The following is an 18,577-nucleotide window of genomic DNA, read 5'->3' on the forward strand; positions in this document are numbered from 1 at the left end:
TCACCTCTGTACCAACAACAGAGATGAGACTCAATAACAGAGTACAAAAACAAATATCTATAGAAAAGTATGCTTATATTGAAATATGTCCAAAGACTTTATAACAAAACATGTAACTCACATGTTTTAACAACAATCTTGTCGAGTACGATGATAAAATACCAAGTTAACATATTGTACATCTTCTGTGTGTGCATGTTTTTTGCTTTTTTTTTTTTTTTTATACAAAAGTGTCAATGCAAGTCACTCTGTACAATTTTACCTAACCTTTAGAAAACAGGACCTTTTTTAATCCACTGCTGTGCACAATCAGTATTTGGAAGGCACTTTGCAACAGACCAAAAGCATAAAGTAAAACAGAATCTAGGGCTAAATAATCAATGAAAACACCTTTTATATTCGAGTACCATGTAACTGTAACATGAGCGAGACAAATTATACCACCGAATGAGTTTACTAGCATGTTATTGGGTATCGAGAAATTGTTTTTGTTTTACCTCACAGCATCTTCCACTTCCAGAAAAAACAAAACACCAATACACCCTTTATTACCTCTAAAGAGTAAATAACGGCAGAGTGGATCAAAAAAGGGAACTAATTGGTCAGAGACGCGAGTCGTGCCGCTGGCAGTGTGAGCGCTGCCAGAGCAGAGCGACAGTGCAGTGAACAGCGATGCTACTGCCACCAACCAGTGATCGACATTCAGCCCCCAGCTCAACTGGCACACCAAGCCGGAGCACAAGGTCAACTCTGTGCATGCAGTGAAGACGCTTCCAATCAAATGGCCATAACTTAATATCCCTCCACATAACAAACAAGAAAAAAAATTATATACATGTACAGGGTCACCATTGACAAACATTGATCATATATTGGTTGGATCATATATATATATATGTATATTTATAGCATGTGTATAAGAATGGTATATACACTTGTTACAATCACAATATAACCATAAATAATATAGGAATGTACTGAATTTAACAGACTAAATTAGTCACAAATAATAATTAAACAGAAGTATACAAACTGGGAAACACTGATCGAGCACAGACAAACACACACAGACGGCCTACTCAGCACTTATACACTCTCCTGTTTTTACAAACCCATCACCACACACACCACGCCCACTCTGTTAGACCGATTTGATTTGCATCATGATACGTGTTGTACAATGCACAGAGAAAAGTGTGTGATGTAATAGGAGTCAACATGATTCAAAATGATTTAGTTAAATTATACATTATTGGTCCAGATTTTCCCAATCCCTTGATTCAGTACAAACCAAAAAATTAGCATTTTCATTGTTCTAACTGAATAAGAATTTACAGGTAATGGATCTTTACACATCATTTTTGTCTTGTCAATAACAGCATGGAAGCTACAACATTACCATATGAGCTTATTTAAGACTTAAACAAATTAGCATCTTGAAAAATTAGGCCTATCACATCAATTACAATGGATGTCAGATGGCAGTGAAGGGCACCTGAAGAAGAGCAAGACGTCAAATGAGACAAAGGAAAGCGGGAAGGTGGGTTTGCGGCTCCGAATGTGTGTTGACTTGAGGGCACATTTCAATGAAGACTGCTCCGTCACAGGAATGTCTTGATAAGATATGGGCCTTGCAATTAGTTTTGCTCATTTACATTTTGGATTGAACTACATCATTCTCACTGCAAGACACACAGACAGGCAGCTTGCTCTGAGACTGAGTGACTATTAGTGCAAACACAAGACACGCATAGCACAAGCAAATTGACAGGAGGGGAGTGAGCAATAGAAGGAGCGTAGTCAAGAGGAAGAAATACTGTTGAGTCAAAGTGAACTTGATTACTTGAATCTGCATTGGGTTTGGTCAAGAGGCTGGTGTTTCAGTTTGCAAGAAGCCACTTTCCTCCATGCAGGCGATACACGGTCTGAGTCCTGCTTCTGATCAAAAAGTTGTTACACAACACACACTAACAAACACACACATCTCCTCTATTTAACATAATTTAGAATGTAAAATTATCAAAATTAGCAAACCACAAGATTTTTGTTTGACAATATAAAAAAACACTTTGTACACAAAACTAAGAGGGCATGAATAAGTTAATAAAATATAATCTACATTTCTCAGAATTCGTAATTGTCACACCTGAACTTGGTCCCTGTTCAATATACAGAATTGATTTAACATGTAAATGGTGAACAAACAAGACTTGGTAACACTTTCATTGTAATGGGTATACAAAGCCCATTCCAAACAAGCTCATGGCATGTTTCATGACAAATTCATAAAAAATGTCTTCATTACATGTTAACGCAACACGATCAAGTCTCTCCTGGAAAACACCATTTTTAAAAATATTCCTGTACATTGTATAGATCACACTTTAATAATGGCTGTCCTCTCCTCTCTTCTGCACTTTTTCTAATTAGTAGGAATGCTAAATATTTTTACAAATCATCCCATAGAAAAACAGGTTGTGGAGGGCTATTCACATCCAAATGTGTCGCCAGCAGATCTGCTTTCTTTAGCACATTTTTTCAATCATTACATCGGTGTACCAGCTCTGCTCCTCTGCTGAACAATCACTACAGTTTAATATTACATTGTTAATATTGCAGGAGGCCAGCATGGTGCACATTAACAGTCCTCGAAGGCCCAAGCCTTTATAAAAATATAAGGAAAACGGGTAGCTCTACTTCTACCACTGGGACAATTTTCCATTCCTACATTGACAAGCCTCTTTATACAATGATTTACAGTGACAGATGAATGTGAAAAATGTAATAGAAATGTGTTTACTTTTGTATTGTTTGCAAACATTGGTGTAATATAGACATGTATCTTCAGTTTAAATATATGAGATATTTGTGGAGCAACTGGGGCTTTAAACTGCAGGTTGTCTGTTAACGATTTGTCTAATTCCTGAAATTGAACGGCACAAGTGCAGAAGAATAGGTGGGATTAATTGGTAAATCTCTTGTATTTTCACAGTGCATTTAGCTAGGGACTTATCAATGTGATTATTTTGCTCTTTAAATCGAACAAAATTAAGTGATAATTATATGAGAGTTAACCTTAAACTTGAGATAAACAAAGCACTGTGGTGTTATTTACTTCTATGAGGTAGCTGAATTCTTTACTGTTGAAATCATATTTTTGTTAACATTATTATGTTATGTCAGACCAGCATTGTGCCATGACATTTCTGCTTTTGTTAATTTACTTTAAAACCAAAAAACAACCAGTGTGCTTCTTAACTTAAAACTGATTGTTGCAAAACAATCAAACAAGCAAACAAACCTTACATTTTCTCCATCTAACTTCCTCACTAAGGTCCTTGACAACTACAAGTGCCACTCACTGGCTTATATAGTGGGGCCATGTGTGTTGAAACTGTTACACAAATTAATTGCTCATTCGTAAATGAGTCATGAAATATGCCGTGAGTCTGTTGTGAATGTGGTAAGTCGCTCACAAGTAAATTCTTAGCAAAAACTGCTATCAAAAGTCCACACAACAGAACAAAAATATTACCAAATTATTGGAGGCTGATTTTAATCCCTGCCCTTTAAAAAATACATTGTTTTTTTCTTGAAAGCAGCAGAGAACAAACTTCAAATATAGTTGCTCTTGTTGCTCTGAAGTAATGACAAGTTATTTTTACAGCCTTCAGAGCAACTAAGAATATGAACCATTAAAAAAATGTTCTAATGGCCAAGGGTGGGTTTCCCAGGCGCATCTTAGCAGTTCAATGAAAGTGGGCGAACAGACAATAACTGATTACTTGTTCTAAGGATGCATTAAATAATTCCTCTTATGTCAATCAACATAAGTGTAGCTATGAAAGCATGATTACACATACACAGAAACAAATGAAAGCCAATAAAAATTAATTGAACTTCAAAAGATCAGATTAAGGAAAATAACCTTCACGACATTTCTTTATGCTGAAAATCGTTAACACCGTACAAACATTTGTCCTACTCTGAAATCGTAGGAATCATATGGCAAAGTTTGTGACAAAAAATAACAGAAATTGGATGCACAGTGAATGAACAGCAGAGTAGTCTGAGGCAAAGATATTCCCAAATACAGAGCATCGCAGTTGGGCAACCCAGCTTTGTCCGAAGAATGAGAGGCTTCACTAGAGCTAAATCCCCAGCAAATATGTCACTTCCCTCCGAAGTCCATGCCACTCTGACCTGCCTCGGCGTCCACCAGTGAAGAGGCAAAAGCAGACTGGACTATCTGAAAGCCAAAGGACTCAAGCAGGGACATGTTCTGTTGAGGGGAGAAGGGAGAGGTCAGGGTGGGGGTCAGCTCACTCAAGCCAGACCCTGTTACCGCCTGGCCCTTCTGGGCTTTGTGTACTCTGTGCTGGTGCTTGTTGAGGTAGGACTTGGTGCGGAATGCCTGACCACAGGTGCCACAGGCAAACTTCTTCTCAGGGTCCGTCTTGGCTTTGGCTCCCTCTGGAGAACCCAAGGCCACCGCAGAGGCTCCATTACAGGCTAAAGAGGGCATCTCGAGCTCCTCCCCATCGGGTTTGTGTGGAGACTTGAGCTCGTCACCGTTTGACAAGTCCCCAAACGAAGGATCCGATTCTTCAGATTCCAAATGAGGACATTTCCCGGCATTTTCCTGTCCGTCTGGGGTGAACACAGCATGGGCGAGAAGGGTGGAGAGTGAGAAAGAGAGCGAAAGGGGAGGGTAGGGAGAGAGAAAGGGGGAGGAAAGAGAGCCATGAATTAGGACAAATGCAATATAAAACAGGGTTGCTCAACTACAGCTTCAGCAGTTGGCTGCCACCTGCAACAATTTAAAATTTAAATGTCAGAAGTTAGGCGAGTAGGCACAATACTGAAATGGCTGCACCAAACAGAAGTAGGGAAAATTGTGACAATTGATTTTACAGATTAAAAAAAAAAAAAATTAGATACAGTATTACAGATACAGTATGTGATTACAGTAAACTGGTTGTAGAGGTCAAATTCTCAGCTCCAATCATCTAGCCCAATCCATTTGACCGATGTCCAATGAGGAATCTGCTGTGCTCATCCAATCAGTGGGCTGTGCTAGCACCATGCCCCCACCCACCCTCCTGCTGGACTGTACTGACCTGCAAGAGGCCCATGGAAGGGGAAGCCAGGCACCCCGCCAGGGCGACACTCCCAGAAATATGGAGCCCCACCTGACTTCCCCAAGAGCAGCTCAGGCTGCAGGCCTAAGGTTGGAGGGCCAGGCTGGGGAAGAACTGGGTGTCCAGAGAGCCCATGAAAGCGACCCTCTGCCTCAGGCGAGGTGACAAGCAGCTGGCGACTGGCGCACAGGTCTACACAACACCCGGCCAGAGAGAAAGGAAGGGGGAGGGACAGACATAACAGGCCAGCGGAAACCATACAGACAGAATTACCTTCATTTCATCACTATTGTTTTCAATGCTGTCTGTAAACAACAAGGTCAGGCCTAACAAGCTACAAAAGTTGACATATTTGAATTAATCCAAGTTCTCAGCTATCTGATTCCTGACTAAAATTGTTGCCAATGAATTAAAACTTTTTCCTCTACCACTTGCTCTTCCAGCAAACAGCAAATTCCTGGACTTAGTGACTTGTGATTTCATTCCTTTCCCCCAGTACCTTCCAACTTAACTATTTCATTATCAAAAGCAATTACTACAGCAAAAACTACACTGGTTGTAACTCATCTATGTAACTCATCTGTGTGACTAATAAGCCACATTTAATAGTTAAAATTGCACAAATTGTGTGCTATTTGAGTATAGCATCATAGGCTTAAGCCGACTAAAGGCAAATAAAATAGCTGATTACAAGCAAGTCATTAAGAACAGATTAAGCATACTCTGTACTAGATAAATTAGCATAATGCCCACACACTACATTGTTCTCATCTCTTGAAAATTGCATGAAACTAAATGAAGACCACAGTCAAAACTGCAGTAAATATAGGGACAGTACACATTCCCGGCCACCACCATTTGTAGGAGTAAAACATATTCTGATCATTTTCTATTCAAACTTATTTAATGATTTTTTTTGCTGCCGTGAAATAAATCATTAAAACCAACTGAGAGCTACATCATTTGAAAAAAATCAAAAGTGCTCAGTTTATTAAACTAGAGTAGTGTTTAATGAGATATTTACATAGTCTTGTACTGTTACAACAGTCGCTCCACCGGAAAGACAGTTCAGAACATCCCACACTCACATTATAGGCATCTATACCAACTAGCTACGGATTAGGTAGTCTTTCATTTACACCAAAAATCAAGTCTTTTGACAGACTGTAATGTGCACTTAAAGTGCCCGTTCTACGACTCAGAAAAAGGTTTATTCTGATGCTGCAGCTCATTTTGGAATTCACTTACACAGCTGAACCAGCAAACAACACGCACATATCCTGCTACAGTTTCACTCAGTTTTTCAGCTTGAATCATCCCTCACCCAATTGTATCCATTTTGTTGAAATGATTTGAACAAAACTTCCATAACAGACCATAGGATTCCAAACAAATATTGACCTAGCCTCACTTCATGTCTCCATCAACATACCTCAGGGGGGATAAATATGACGATGCAGCTAGAAGCCAGTTATGATGATAGGAATAAGGGTAGCCATCTATTTCCACTACACTTCCATAACCTGCCCAAATTGTACAGTGTGGATATTCAGGGCAAACAACTATTATGGTTCTTGGTTCACAAAAAAGATAACTGTAAACATTCAAAGCCTAAGGATTACATTTCTTAATGATGCTTGCAGCAGCTCTTCTATGAAATGTCTATTAAATTAAGACTTGGTAAACAAAGAGTGACAGAATGATCAGTTGTAATGATTTGCTTGGTGGCTAATTGTTTCAACTAGTCAATTCAGGGCACAAACTTTTTTCTAACCAACTATGATGGAGCTCTCAATAAAATCAATGATTTTGAAAGCCAACTTTAGTTTGGTAGTTAGCTTAACAGCATAACTTAGCATAATGGTGTAGGTTCATTTGGTAGTTTCGGTTATTAATTGAATGACAGAAAGCTGAACATTTTCTCCCATGATGTTTTCGCCAATCGTGGGTGTGGCTTGCAGTTCATGAGTCATTGTGCACTGTCTCTATGCTACTGCCCCCACCCCACCCTCAAAAAAGGCACATCTAAAAAAAGTTCCAGTGAATCCAGGGCAAATGGTGCACACATTAGGACAATCATGCAACATCAGTGCATTGTTGACCACCTGTTGATGGACCAGCCAAGCAGAAACACAAACTGTTAACTATATAATGCCATGGCCATGCTAAACAGACAGACAAAAATAAATAAAACAAAACTGACCTAGCACAACTAGTTCCTACATGAGGCCTCGGTGAAGCATTTTCAACTATAGATAAAATGAAATACTAACAGCCCACTTCAACTCCTTCAATTACTGTCTGCCGGGATCACAATCAAAGATCTGAACATAATATTAAATTACCTATTTTCGGTATAAAAAAGCTAAGCCTACATCTAATTAATAGTGTAAGCACACACTGACTCCAGTGTTCTAACTCATCAAATTAGACATAGTCATGCTTTACATTTATTATCCACTGTAGTTTTAGTGCTAAAGCAAGAAAACTACAGAATACAGAATTTCAACAACAGGATTCATTTGATGTTAAAACATAAAAAGGTTTCCACCAGCCATTTCTGCAATTCTGATCTTTGACATGAGCCAATGACATGGCCCTCCGCTGAACAAGACATACTGTCATTTGCCTAACTGCCTCATCGCAGACTATTTAACCTGCATTATAGAATACAAACTGTCTAGTAGTAACAGAATAGTAATCATTAAAGAAAAGCTAACCTTTCATTAAAATTGTGCAATACTTCAAGCCACTTGACTTTTCATATCAAGCATGCAGCCTGTAATCTACCACAAACTGAGGTTCTGTCTACAACACTCCCTTTGAATAGAGGACCCCAACAGATAGCGAACAGAAACTCAACCAGCAGATGAAATCTAAAAGTAGCACAATGGGAGATGTATGAGCAAAAAGCTTGGCAGCAGAGGTTGATGTATGCTTATGTTTTAAACATAGACAAAGATGCAGCAGCACGTTTCCCAAAAAGCAGCAGAGCAAATGGAAGCCAGAAACATGAAAGTTCGGGGTGGGGCGGGCGGCTGCTTGCCTTCCACTGAGCACTGGCGTCCCGTGTGGTAAGGGGTGCCGTTGTGCATCTGCAGTTCCCCCCTTGGCTCAGGGAAGGTGTGCACTGTGGCAGGGGGGGGCAGTGGAGAGCCATGGTGTGTCTTTATATGCACCTTAAGGTAGGACGCAGTGGAGAAACCTGGGACCAGGAGAAGAACAAACAACATGGCAGTTGTTGGACACACTCAAGGCCTTGGCTATGAGAGGGGCCCCCTGTAAACAAAGACATTCAAAAGGATCAACACCACCCATCTATCCAATGTCAACCCTGGTTGGTTTGGAAACGTGAGAAATACTGATGATGACCAGAATAACTGTGGAATATTGATGTTAATCCAAGGGCAGTTGGATAAATATCCTTCTCTTTGAATTTTGACTCTCACCAATGAAGAGCACATCTTTAAAAGGCAAAATCAAAGTCTCTCCTACACTGTATTTAGCTTTAAGGATGGGTCAGACTAGATGATTTTAACACTGATTCTAAGCCTGATTTGAACCTGGGGTAGTCCAGTGGGGGGTCAGACTTGTGTAGTGTGAAGCACTACATGAGTTTGAAGCGTTACAAGACTCACCAAGACTGAAATCTGACAGTGACACTTGCAACAGCCAATGGGAGTTTAGATACAGGGGGAAGTAAAAGAAGATGAACCATAAGAGAAGTCACATTTAACAACAACAGCCACTCACGTAGAGAGTTTATATCAGCAATACTCCCAACTCCCACTTGTACCACAAGTTGCTACACAGTTTCATTTGGAGGAATGAATCTCAAAATGACAGCATGCGTGGATCAATCCACATTACTATGCAATTTCAAATTAAGTGAAAGAAGTCTCAAAATTCTTCATCAATGTTATCCTTGTAGTAATGTCACTTTGTCATTTACAGTGAACCGTCCTGGATGAATGGGTAAACGTTTTTGAATAACATCTTTGTCTCATCTGAACAGTTTCCTGACCAGACAGTAAACGTTTAGTCTGAACCGCCTTAACCAGGCAAGACTTGAATAGTCTTCTGGTCTGACCCATGCTTTAGAGAAGACCTGGGTGAGATCTGGCTTGGCCCACCAAGCCTTACTACCCTTAATAGCATGCCAGGTCCTGAGCAAAAAAAACAAAATAAATAAAATAAAAATCTATTAAAATTCTTGTGGGTCCTACTTCATCCAGCATTTCCAGCTACAGAATACAGAATTTTCAAAAACAAAAGTCCCATGTAAATGGTCAAGAGGTTTTCTGCCAGAAAAAAATCTATTGTAATATTTAAACTTGTATAATTATTATTAACTATTAGCTATCTAAGATTACATTCAGGAAATGAAGCAAAGGCAAAAAGCCAAATGTGCAAAGGAAGATCAGAGGCTTAACAATCTATTTCTGTAAAACAGTTACAAATGTTATGCTTCAGATTTAGTGAGTACACTTTTAAAATTATCATATTCAGTAGACTTGAAATTTAAAGGATCATGTATTGTTCTCAACTGGTTTTCAATTCCCTACCATTTTCCCACTACTAAACAACATCTTTAATCATTGTTGACTGCATGCTGATTGTTAGATTCATGATTGCATTACCCTCTGCTGACGATGGGATCCTGTCCAGTTTGAAAGTACAGATATCCCATTAAGAGACATCCTTATCAACATGAGCCATGATCCATCGAATCAAATTAAGGAGCACTCACTTTATCCCTTGTTCATTTCAGGCAATCATTTTGATAATTGGCAGCAAGCTCTAAGGCAAGTAGCATTTGAATCAAAGCAAATCTGTGATCACTAGTGTTGTTAAGGCCCAACATGAAGGGGGAATGATGTTTCCAAATATGTAAATTCGAGGGACGTTTATATTTGGCACAGATATGTTGGATGTGTTTGTTGGTCAAATACATCTATATCCAATTTAAATATAGGTCTACGCTACAGAAAGACATGAAATAACCTTGACTTCAATCAAAAACATCTGGTCCATGATGGCATGGTGAATTCTCCATAAAAAATAATTGCCCACCCCTTTCTCAGAGAGACCATGAAACAAAACAAAGCACGTTATTCAATTTATGTAAGAACACAGTGACCATATTCACCAATATAAATTACAAACCAAAAAAAAGTGCTTGATGCACAGATTACACACAATGTAATCAGAACCGTGTTTCTTTGCATACCTCTTAAGACAACCAAATAGATGCAACTCACACACACGTCACCAGAGGGGTCGGAGCGCAGCCCCCCTTGGTGCATGTAGTGGTTCAACGCCATACTAGAGAATGCTTCAACAGATATTAACACTCATCTGTATGCCCTGAGTTGATCTCTTCAACCACCAGACAACCCTGCCAGACTTCATGCTAGGCTTGTGTCTGGACAGTTGGAATATACAGTTCAATTTCAGTTTGCAGGCAAAGGTGTTAAAATTGTGGCTTTTTCCACAGTGCAAGTGAGCTTACAGCAGACATCTGCTATTATAAGTGTGCAAAATGATTAAATTACATGATCTTGCATTAATAAGGTGCTAGTTTACAGAAACTATTTGAAAACAAAAGGTTGCCTTTGAGTCAGATTAGGAGATACAACACATCAGAATAGATTTTTGCAGAGCCAGTGTCAAATCTACACAATCACACCTGTAGGACCAATTCAGTACTTTCTATACCAAGTTTGGCCCAAACCTCTCCTCAGACATATCTGTCACATACAGTATGTGCGCAGTATACAGTATAGACTTTGTCATCTTACATACAGACCCCACGAAGCCTTGATAGCAAAAATCTTTTATTTTGTACAACCACTCTGTCCCAGACAGGTAGACGCACAGTGCATGGTGTGGGTGTGACGACTTGAACTGAAACACAGCTGTTAAATGCACAAGAAAGGGGAATTTTAACATTTTAAATTATAGTAAAAGTCATTGCAGTCAACAAAAAAACTGCTGAACAAGTAGCGTTACCGTGTCATGGTGAATTCCCAACAGGAAGCAGTAGCACTAGACACTCAAATTGGACAAAACCAGCAACCCGGCTCTGGGAAATCTCAGGGGTATTTATACCTTGTGTGCTGGCTCTAAATAAATTTTACATCAAATGGGGCATAATTTTTCCTGTGGGAAACGGGTTAGTCAAGGTAGTAGTGGCTGACTAACCTAAATATGTAAAGAAATAATGTTCACACTGTGTGTTTTTTCTCATCTATTTCTGTTTAATATGCAAGAGTAAATAAACTTGATTAAATTAGTTTTTGCCTTTAACGTTATCTTAAATTTTAACTATTAACTTTGCCCACACAATGTGATGCTCCCAAAATACTATGCTTCTCATTGGTCGCAATGTTGCTTTTAACCAGCAGATGCTGCATTTAGACCTTGTATTCAACAAGGAAAGATCTCAATGAAAATCAACTCATGATGGAGTTTTGTACTTGTAAGGGTTTCACAGTCATGGTCTGGTGTGGAAAACCCTGAGTGTCTTGCACTAGGTTACATTTTAAATGACCAAATATCAAGATACTTGAAATCGGCAAAATATCAGCAAGGAAATTTACCTGAGGCATTTGTCCAATCGCCCAACCCATGCTCCCATGCTTCAGGCCCTCATTAGATTCATATAAGCCTACAGAGGGCCAGCCAGTATATGGCATGTTTTCATTTTAACCTCTGAGTATCTATGACTCCACCTGTTGAATATTTTTGAGGATGTGGGATATAGTTGGTTCAGATGAGCTCACAGCAGTGTATGGCATGCATAACACATGAAACAAACATGGATTACCTTTGTTGCAAATGCCGCAGTAGTTATGAGTTCCTTCACTGTGTTTCTTGAGGTGGTCTGTCATATACGCAGCCCGCAGGAACTTGCCACAAACTTTGCAGGGGATTTTGTCCTCATGGCAAGCTAGGTGTGATCGGAGGCGATCTCTTGTAGCAAAAGAGGCATTACAAATCTGAAAGAGAGAAATCAACATGTCAGCACCTTTCCCACATGCTGTGATTCAAACCGGCCATCTTGTTTTATTGCTACCAATGATCAAACTTGGACAACCAGTTTTGCATGATAACAAAACCAAAGGGTTTTCATAACATTCATTCTTGTAGGTGGATGCTAAATGTCACCTGGCACTTGTGGGGTCTCTCCGTCGTGTGAACCTGTTTGATATGTCCGTTCAGGTGGTCTGGTCTGGAAAGAAAAAGAAAAATAACTGTTCTGTATGTCAAGTCCAGGTGTTTTTTCCTATGCTGTGGCTATGACACCCATGTTCTTATCAGCAAGGTTGCAGATGCATCACCACTCTTGTCAACTATAAGCTTCTGCGCTAACTGAGAAAAATTTGCAAATATTCAGCAGGGGAAAAGACAAACTGCACACAAAAACTAAAAAAATGGTTACCTAGCACGTTATTTATCTGATGAATCTAAAGTATGTGGATGTGATAATGTCAGCCAACTCATGTCCAGTGTTTACTATCCTATTGGATGTTTAATGAATATCCCAGCAGAAACACAACTGTAGCACCCCAACATGTAGATTAGGCCTATATATTAAATTAGTGTTTTTGTTACAAGTTTAGAGCAGCACAGAGAAGAGGAGTGAGATGCCCAGAGGAGAAGAGCAGTCATATCCAGCAGAAAAGGAAACCAATAAGAGAAACAGAGACATTGAGTACTGCAAAAATATCTGCAGAATAAATTTGATTATCCTACTTTGGGGCAAGTAACAGTAGCCAAACCTACCGCTAATCAGTATACCAGTTAATTGATATAGCCTAGTTGTTATGAATTGTTTTGTGTGAAAGCTTTGGGTTAAATGAGCTTTCAGTTTTGAATGTAACACTTCTTGTTGGGAAACTGACATTATTGTGATTAAAGGGGCTCATGATGTAAAGAGGTGTAGGGGAGTTGGACAGGTGGGACAGTTAATTTGGGGTGGGGGGCTAGGGAAAACTGTTTAATCAACATGAAAATAACTGTCATACTTGTGATATTAGTATGGACTTTGTTTACAAAGCTGGGACAATGTGACTCACAGCAACAGTTAACTATGTAGCAGCAATTCACAGCAGCTCACACTAGCTAAGTGACCTTCACATCACTGGCTGAGCAGACTGTGACACACCGGCCTGTGGCTGGTTTGATTAAAGCTCTTTGCCTGCAACTCACAGTAGCCTGAGCTTCTCTGACTGCAACCTACGCAACAGCAACATACAAAGACTCAAACAATGAGTTACGTGTCACTGCCTCACAACAACAGTGCCCTACATGACACTGGCTCCACAAAAACTGTGACCTATCCCACAGCAAGTGCAATTCAGAACTGCATACTCAAATTGGATGCTCTTTCATTTATCTGATTTTGATTTCTCATACTAGGGATCCCTAGTCAGTATGCACTATCACTAAAGACAGGCCATAAAAGTTAACATATCAATTGGCTCTATGTTTTATTCCCAAATGTGATCATTATCAAAAGACATCTGAATACATACAAAGCTTAGGCCTAATCATATCACAAGTATTAGCCTCGTTCTTGATTTTATAGACCAAAAATACGTCAGAGGACCATCACTTTGTGATGAACACAGCCTTGATACAATTAGGTTATCCAAGATAATTCAAACCATTTAGCTTATAATTGTCATTCTATGGTTCCACAGTAGTCAATAACATAGCCCATAGTTTCAGATCTTAGTGTTGTACACTGAGTCATTTGCAATGTTTTCAGGACACCTAAATAGACAAAGTGAGTATTATTTGATTACCCACTAATGCATTTCACAGGAGGTTTTATGGTTAACATCTTATTTGATTTCTTAAAACCAACTGCAAGCAAAAGGCTCATCAAGAGTTAAATAAGCACAATGGCTTACAACCAATGACAAAGCTGAGCAGTGAATGTTCATGAAATTTGCTTTTGTACTCCATTTTCATTTCCTTCTTATATGTCAAAATCAGCTAAGATATCAGTTTTATAGTTGCAGTTTTAATAGTTGTGTGTGAACGTTCCAGTGTGATTATATTGCGAGTAGAACCTTTGGCTGCTCTAATCAGACAGTGACCTAGTAATGCAGACTGGGTAACCATCAGTAACATTAGTTATATAGGATACTTTGATACAATAGCTAGCCTAATATTTGCCATTGCTGGTGATCAAGCTGGGAGCTAGTTACAGGGTTAGCATCCATGTTTTCTTTCCAAAGAAGGCTTTTATTTCACTATCTTCCACCAGACAGAGAGCTTATGCCACAGCCTCTATAAACGTGTGGAACCTGGCATCATTTTTTAACAGGTTACAGAAAAGCACTGTACTAGTGTATGGACATTAAAATGATGGGTAGCATTAATACAAAATCCCTATACTTCCTAGGATTCTGCCAGCACTTCCCTGAAAGAAAAGGCTGATGGACATATGCTGTATCGTTAGCCATTGCTGCCTTCCACTCCCATCTGAATATGTAAATCTGAGCAGACGTTGACACAAATGAGCTGTCAGTTGCCAGGACATCAGCCCCTACCGCTGTCGAGTAGGTCACCCTAGCTGTGAGCCTGTTGGATAGATGGATTTGCAGAGCCCCGTGTATTTATAGTGCAGAAAGGTGCACAGCAACCGCCTGGTATTTTGAAAACTGCCTGCGTGTGGGAAACAAAAACTCACAGTGTTTGTCTTTTTTTTATATCACAACTAATCAAAATAATTTGCGGTTTGTTAGCATTTTGGGAACTTGAATCAAAGGGAAGGGTATGAGTGCAGACTGCACTCTCAGGCTTATGTGAACAAAAGCCTGACCATAAAGATACATTGCAGATGCTTAGATCTTGTAGTAGAAGGAATGAGAATGACAGACAAGTTACATTTTAAATGGAAATAAACAATAATTTGTAGTTATGGCAATAAAAGAGTGTGTTTGTATGTACAATTTCGGGGATGTTCCACCAGTAGGTCTTTTCAATTCTTTTCAGTGTTTTGTAATGTGCTTAACCTCCAAAGCAGCAGATGGTGATAGTGAGCTAGCAATGGGACCAATGGGAGAGTGCTGCTGGGAGAGTGGTCTGCAGCCAAATGATACTGGAATCAAGTCACTTTTTTATGGCTGTGCAGTTGTCTAATAGAAACAGATAGATAGCCTATTTATGTCAATGACAACACTTGTCTTGTGTCAAAATCAAAATAACAGTTGACAGACTGAGTCAAAGGTGACGGAGAGTGGGCGTCTTAATATTAATGGAAATGTTGACAACCCGATCTCTTTATACTCCCTAACTCCACTTTGTTTCAATCTGTGGCACTGACTCACCAGCATGACTGGTCATGGTTGGTTTTTGCACCTGTCCTCTCTATTGTCTCAAACTCTTCAACATTAGGCCCACATCAGTCTCAGCACTTCAGCTGAAGCCTTAATCCAGGTTGCTGGTGGTAAGGTAGCTGACTAATGTATTTGCGTGTCCAACACTGCAAAAGCTGACTTCATCTGGATGAGTACAGCAACTTATAAACTAACTGGTCCCATCAGTTTTTGCTTTGTGTGGGAACTGTGGTCTTGCTAATTTTGTCAGTGGGATACTGAAAGGGGAATCGAGGAGTAGCAGGAGCGGTGGTGGTCACTCCATCTCTGCAAAATCTGACTTACTGTTCAGACACTTCAGAAATGCATTCTCTGTTATCTTAACTGCGATTATGAGTACTACCTTGATATCTGCATCACTGGCTGCAAGTATCTCATTATGTAGATGCTTCGCAGTTGTACCTAAGCGAGGAACACGTGTCACACAATATTGAAAACTATGTTGGGAGTCCTCCTGGACCATCTGGTAGCCCCAAAGGAAGCTCAGCCACAGACTTTGTTTCCATTATTCCAAACAAAAGCTACAGAAGGCCGTGCATGGAAATCGAGCTCAACTCACCTGGAAAAACCTTTCCCACAGCTTTGGCACACATACGGTTTGCCGACTGACCCGTCGTGTGACCGCACATGGTATGACATCCTGTCCTTGCGTTTGAACCGAAGACCGCACACATGGCAGGCGTACGGCTTTTCCCCGGAGTGGGAGAGCTTGTGTCGGTTTAGGTGGTAAACGTCGCGGAAAACTTTCCCGCAAATGTCACAACCGACGTGTCGCCTGGTCCTCTCCCGCTTGCGACCGTTGTCTAACGTTACTCCTCCGTGCAACTGCATGCCGTTTTCCACCAGACCCGGTTGAGGGTGCGATATCAATGTAATACCGCCCTCTGTGGACAGGCTGTCACCGACGTTGTTTACACCGCCCGTGGACGCTCCGTGCTGCGCTTCGTGGTTTTTCAAGCGAGAAGCCTCTGTGAAGGCTTTTCCACACGTCCCACAAGGAAATAACCCATTGTCTTTATGGGTGCCGTGATTGAAATGTACAGCCTCCACCACACTGACTGTAGCTTTCTTTGGTCTTCCCCTGTTTCTCTTCGACCCCGGAGAGCCAGTGTCGTGATGAAATGTGTTCCCCGTTATTTCAGCGGACGGTGAAACGGACAGTCCTTCCACAGGCTGCAGAATTGGCATTGACGAGTCGCTGCCGTCTTCCAGTAACACCGCACCAGTGGTTTGACTGCCATCCACATGCATTTGTCCGTTGTTAGCAAAGGTTTGACCATTCACCAACATGCCCGTCCCGTTTACCATGTCCTGCTGGGCCACCGGGAAACCCAACTCTGCAGCCCCAGCGGCCTGGAAAAGACTGGCATCTCCTCCCCGTGAGGTTGGGACAAGGATTTGTACATTGGATTGTTTAATTACCTCCTGACATATCTCAATAACTGACCGCATTAGCAGAAACTTGGCAGCTGTCATCAACTCCGGGAAGCACTCAAGTCGTACTACAATCCTGGAAGTGTAGGCGAAGTCCAAAATGTCTTTAAAAACTTTAGGACTGATCGTGTGCATTTCCAGCTCCTTCGCATCCCCGTCGCCCTCCGACTGACAGCCGAAGACCGACTCAAAATACTCACTGCATGCGGCCAGCACAGCTTTGTGGGCAGGGAAGCTCTCCTCACCGACGCGTAAGATCACATCGCAAAACCTGCCTCCATCTTTCCTCTGAATGTTGAGGTTGTGTAGCATCTCCGCACTGTGCTTGCTCACCTGGTAGGTGTAGGAAGAAGTCCAAGACGGCTCCACTACTTTCTCCATGCCGAATTCATCCAATAACAATGGTATTTACAACAATAGTCGGAGAAACGAAGGGCTATATGTGCGGTTTCGATCGGTTGATGTTAGCTAGCTACAAAAAAAAAATCAACCGCCCCTCCCCGTCGTTTTAGCATCTAAACGTTAGCAGCAGCAGGGAAAAATGGCAGCCCCCCAGCTTCCTGTGAACTTTGACCTCTGTTTCTTCAGGGGTGGGGGGTCGCTCTTATTTTTCATTTTTTCCTCCAGTTTCTCTTGAATAGCGAATGTGTCTTGTTTTCTTACGATTCCTTTATTTAACAGCAATTACTGTTCGCGACTAGCGCCTGGCACCCCAGGGGTCTCTTGTTTTCTTTATGCCAAAATGTAGTTGCCACAGTTCTCTTCCTGCTCTGTTTGTTAACCCCCTCCCCCACCAAGCCCGAAAAACCCATCCTCCTTCAGTACGAGCGCAGTTTGTAAGCACATTAAAACGACATATGTAAAGCGTTTCACACCCGGAGATTGGAAGGGTGATGATTTTTTTTTCTAAACTAAATGTTACTTCAGGTAAATTGTATTCAAGCCAGAGTAACAGTAGTTGTAGGGAAATTTAAAGTATAAAGGAAGCCCATGAAAATCCTGAGGTGTTTATAGATGTTTCGCAAATATTAATGGTTTACCCGTTTTCGCATGGTCCATTGCAAGTAATTTGGTGGGTGATTATTAACCCAATGTTTGGAGAGTGGGGATAACAAAGTTACTATCAGTAATGAGGAGCAGGTCCATAATGACTTTTCCTGTGACTGACAGATTTCATCGCGTGTCATATCACTACTATTATGTCTAATTAAACCTGCGAGTAAACAATTAAATTTCTCAAGTAGAAGCCCAACCTTTAGTTACTCTAGTTACATAGGTACAGTAACTAGAGTAGTTAGTTACTTGTCTTTCCACAAATGTCTTGAATGAGGTTAGAAAGGTAACCTGCAAGACAATCTTTAAATGTTCTTCCTCTGAAAAGTGCAGCCACCATAGAGTAGATGAATAGAGTAAGTCCTATGTCTTTTTTTTCCTCCACTATGGGCTATAATTATAGTAACTGAACTGTCCTACAGTCTACAGATGTTATGTATTCATTCAACCAGGTTATTCCCATTGAGATAAATGTTTTACAAGGGAGATCAATCAGAGCATAGTTAAACACAAAGCAATTCAGATAATCATGCAGGACAGCAATTTGTGAGTTTT

At 40.5% G+C, this 18,577-nt stretch overlaps 1 protein-coding gene across 2 annotated transcripts; it reads right to left on the bottom strand.

Annotated features, from left to right (window-relative positions):
* Positions 1 to 25: 25 nt before the first annotated feature.
* patz1 (POZ/BTB and AT hook containing zinc finger 1) lies at positions 26 to 17,464 on the bottom strand. 2 transcript variants are annotated; one of them, XM_071527002.1, is made up of 5 exons: positions 16,464 to 17,464; positions 16,095 to 16,430; positions 12,312 to 12,375; positions 11,971 to 12,142; positions 26 to 4,650 (listed from the first exon to the last, which is right to left on the bottom strand). In XM_071527002.1, exons 1-5 carry the CDS (start codon positions 17,348 to 17,350, stop codon positions 4,172 to 4,174), a joined length of 1,938 nt encoding a protein of 645 aa, XP_071383103.1. In that variant the 5' UTR covers positions 17,351 to 17,464; the 3' UTR covers positions 26 to 4,171. The 2 variants fall into 2 exon arrangements, with proteins under 2 accessions (XP_071383103.1, XP_071383102.1); XM_071527001.1 differs by having other exon boundaries at positions 16,095 to 17,464.
* Between the last annotated feature and the right edge of the window lie 1,113 nt (positions 17,465 to 18,577).

The sequence above is a fragment of the Centroberyx affinis genome, unplaced genomic scaffold (genome assembly GCF_046629955.1).
Source record: "Centroberyx affinis isolate AG114_WGS23_722 - 3 ecotype Tasmania unplaced genomic scaffold, CSIRO-AGI_Caff_v1 ptg001484l_1, whole genome shotgun sequence".
NCBI lineage: Eukaryota > Metazoa > Chordata > Actinopteri > Beryciformes > Berycidae > Centroberyx > Centroberyx affinis.

Coding starts and splice junctions, on each gene's coding strand:
- patz1 (XM_071527001.1), bottom strand. CDS start 17,350: ATGGAGAAAGTAGTGGAGCCGTCTTGGACTTCTTCCTACACCTACCAG. Junction 12,376..16,094: donor TGTGGGAAAGGTTTTTCCAG/GTGAGTTGAGCT, acceptor TTTTCTTTCCAG/ACCAGACCACCTGAACGGAC. Junction 4,651..11,970: donor CTGCGGCATTTGCAACAAAG/GTAATCCATGTT, acceptor TGTTCACCCCAG/ACGGACAGGAAAATGCCGGG.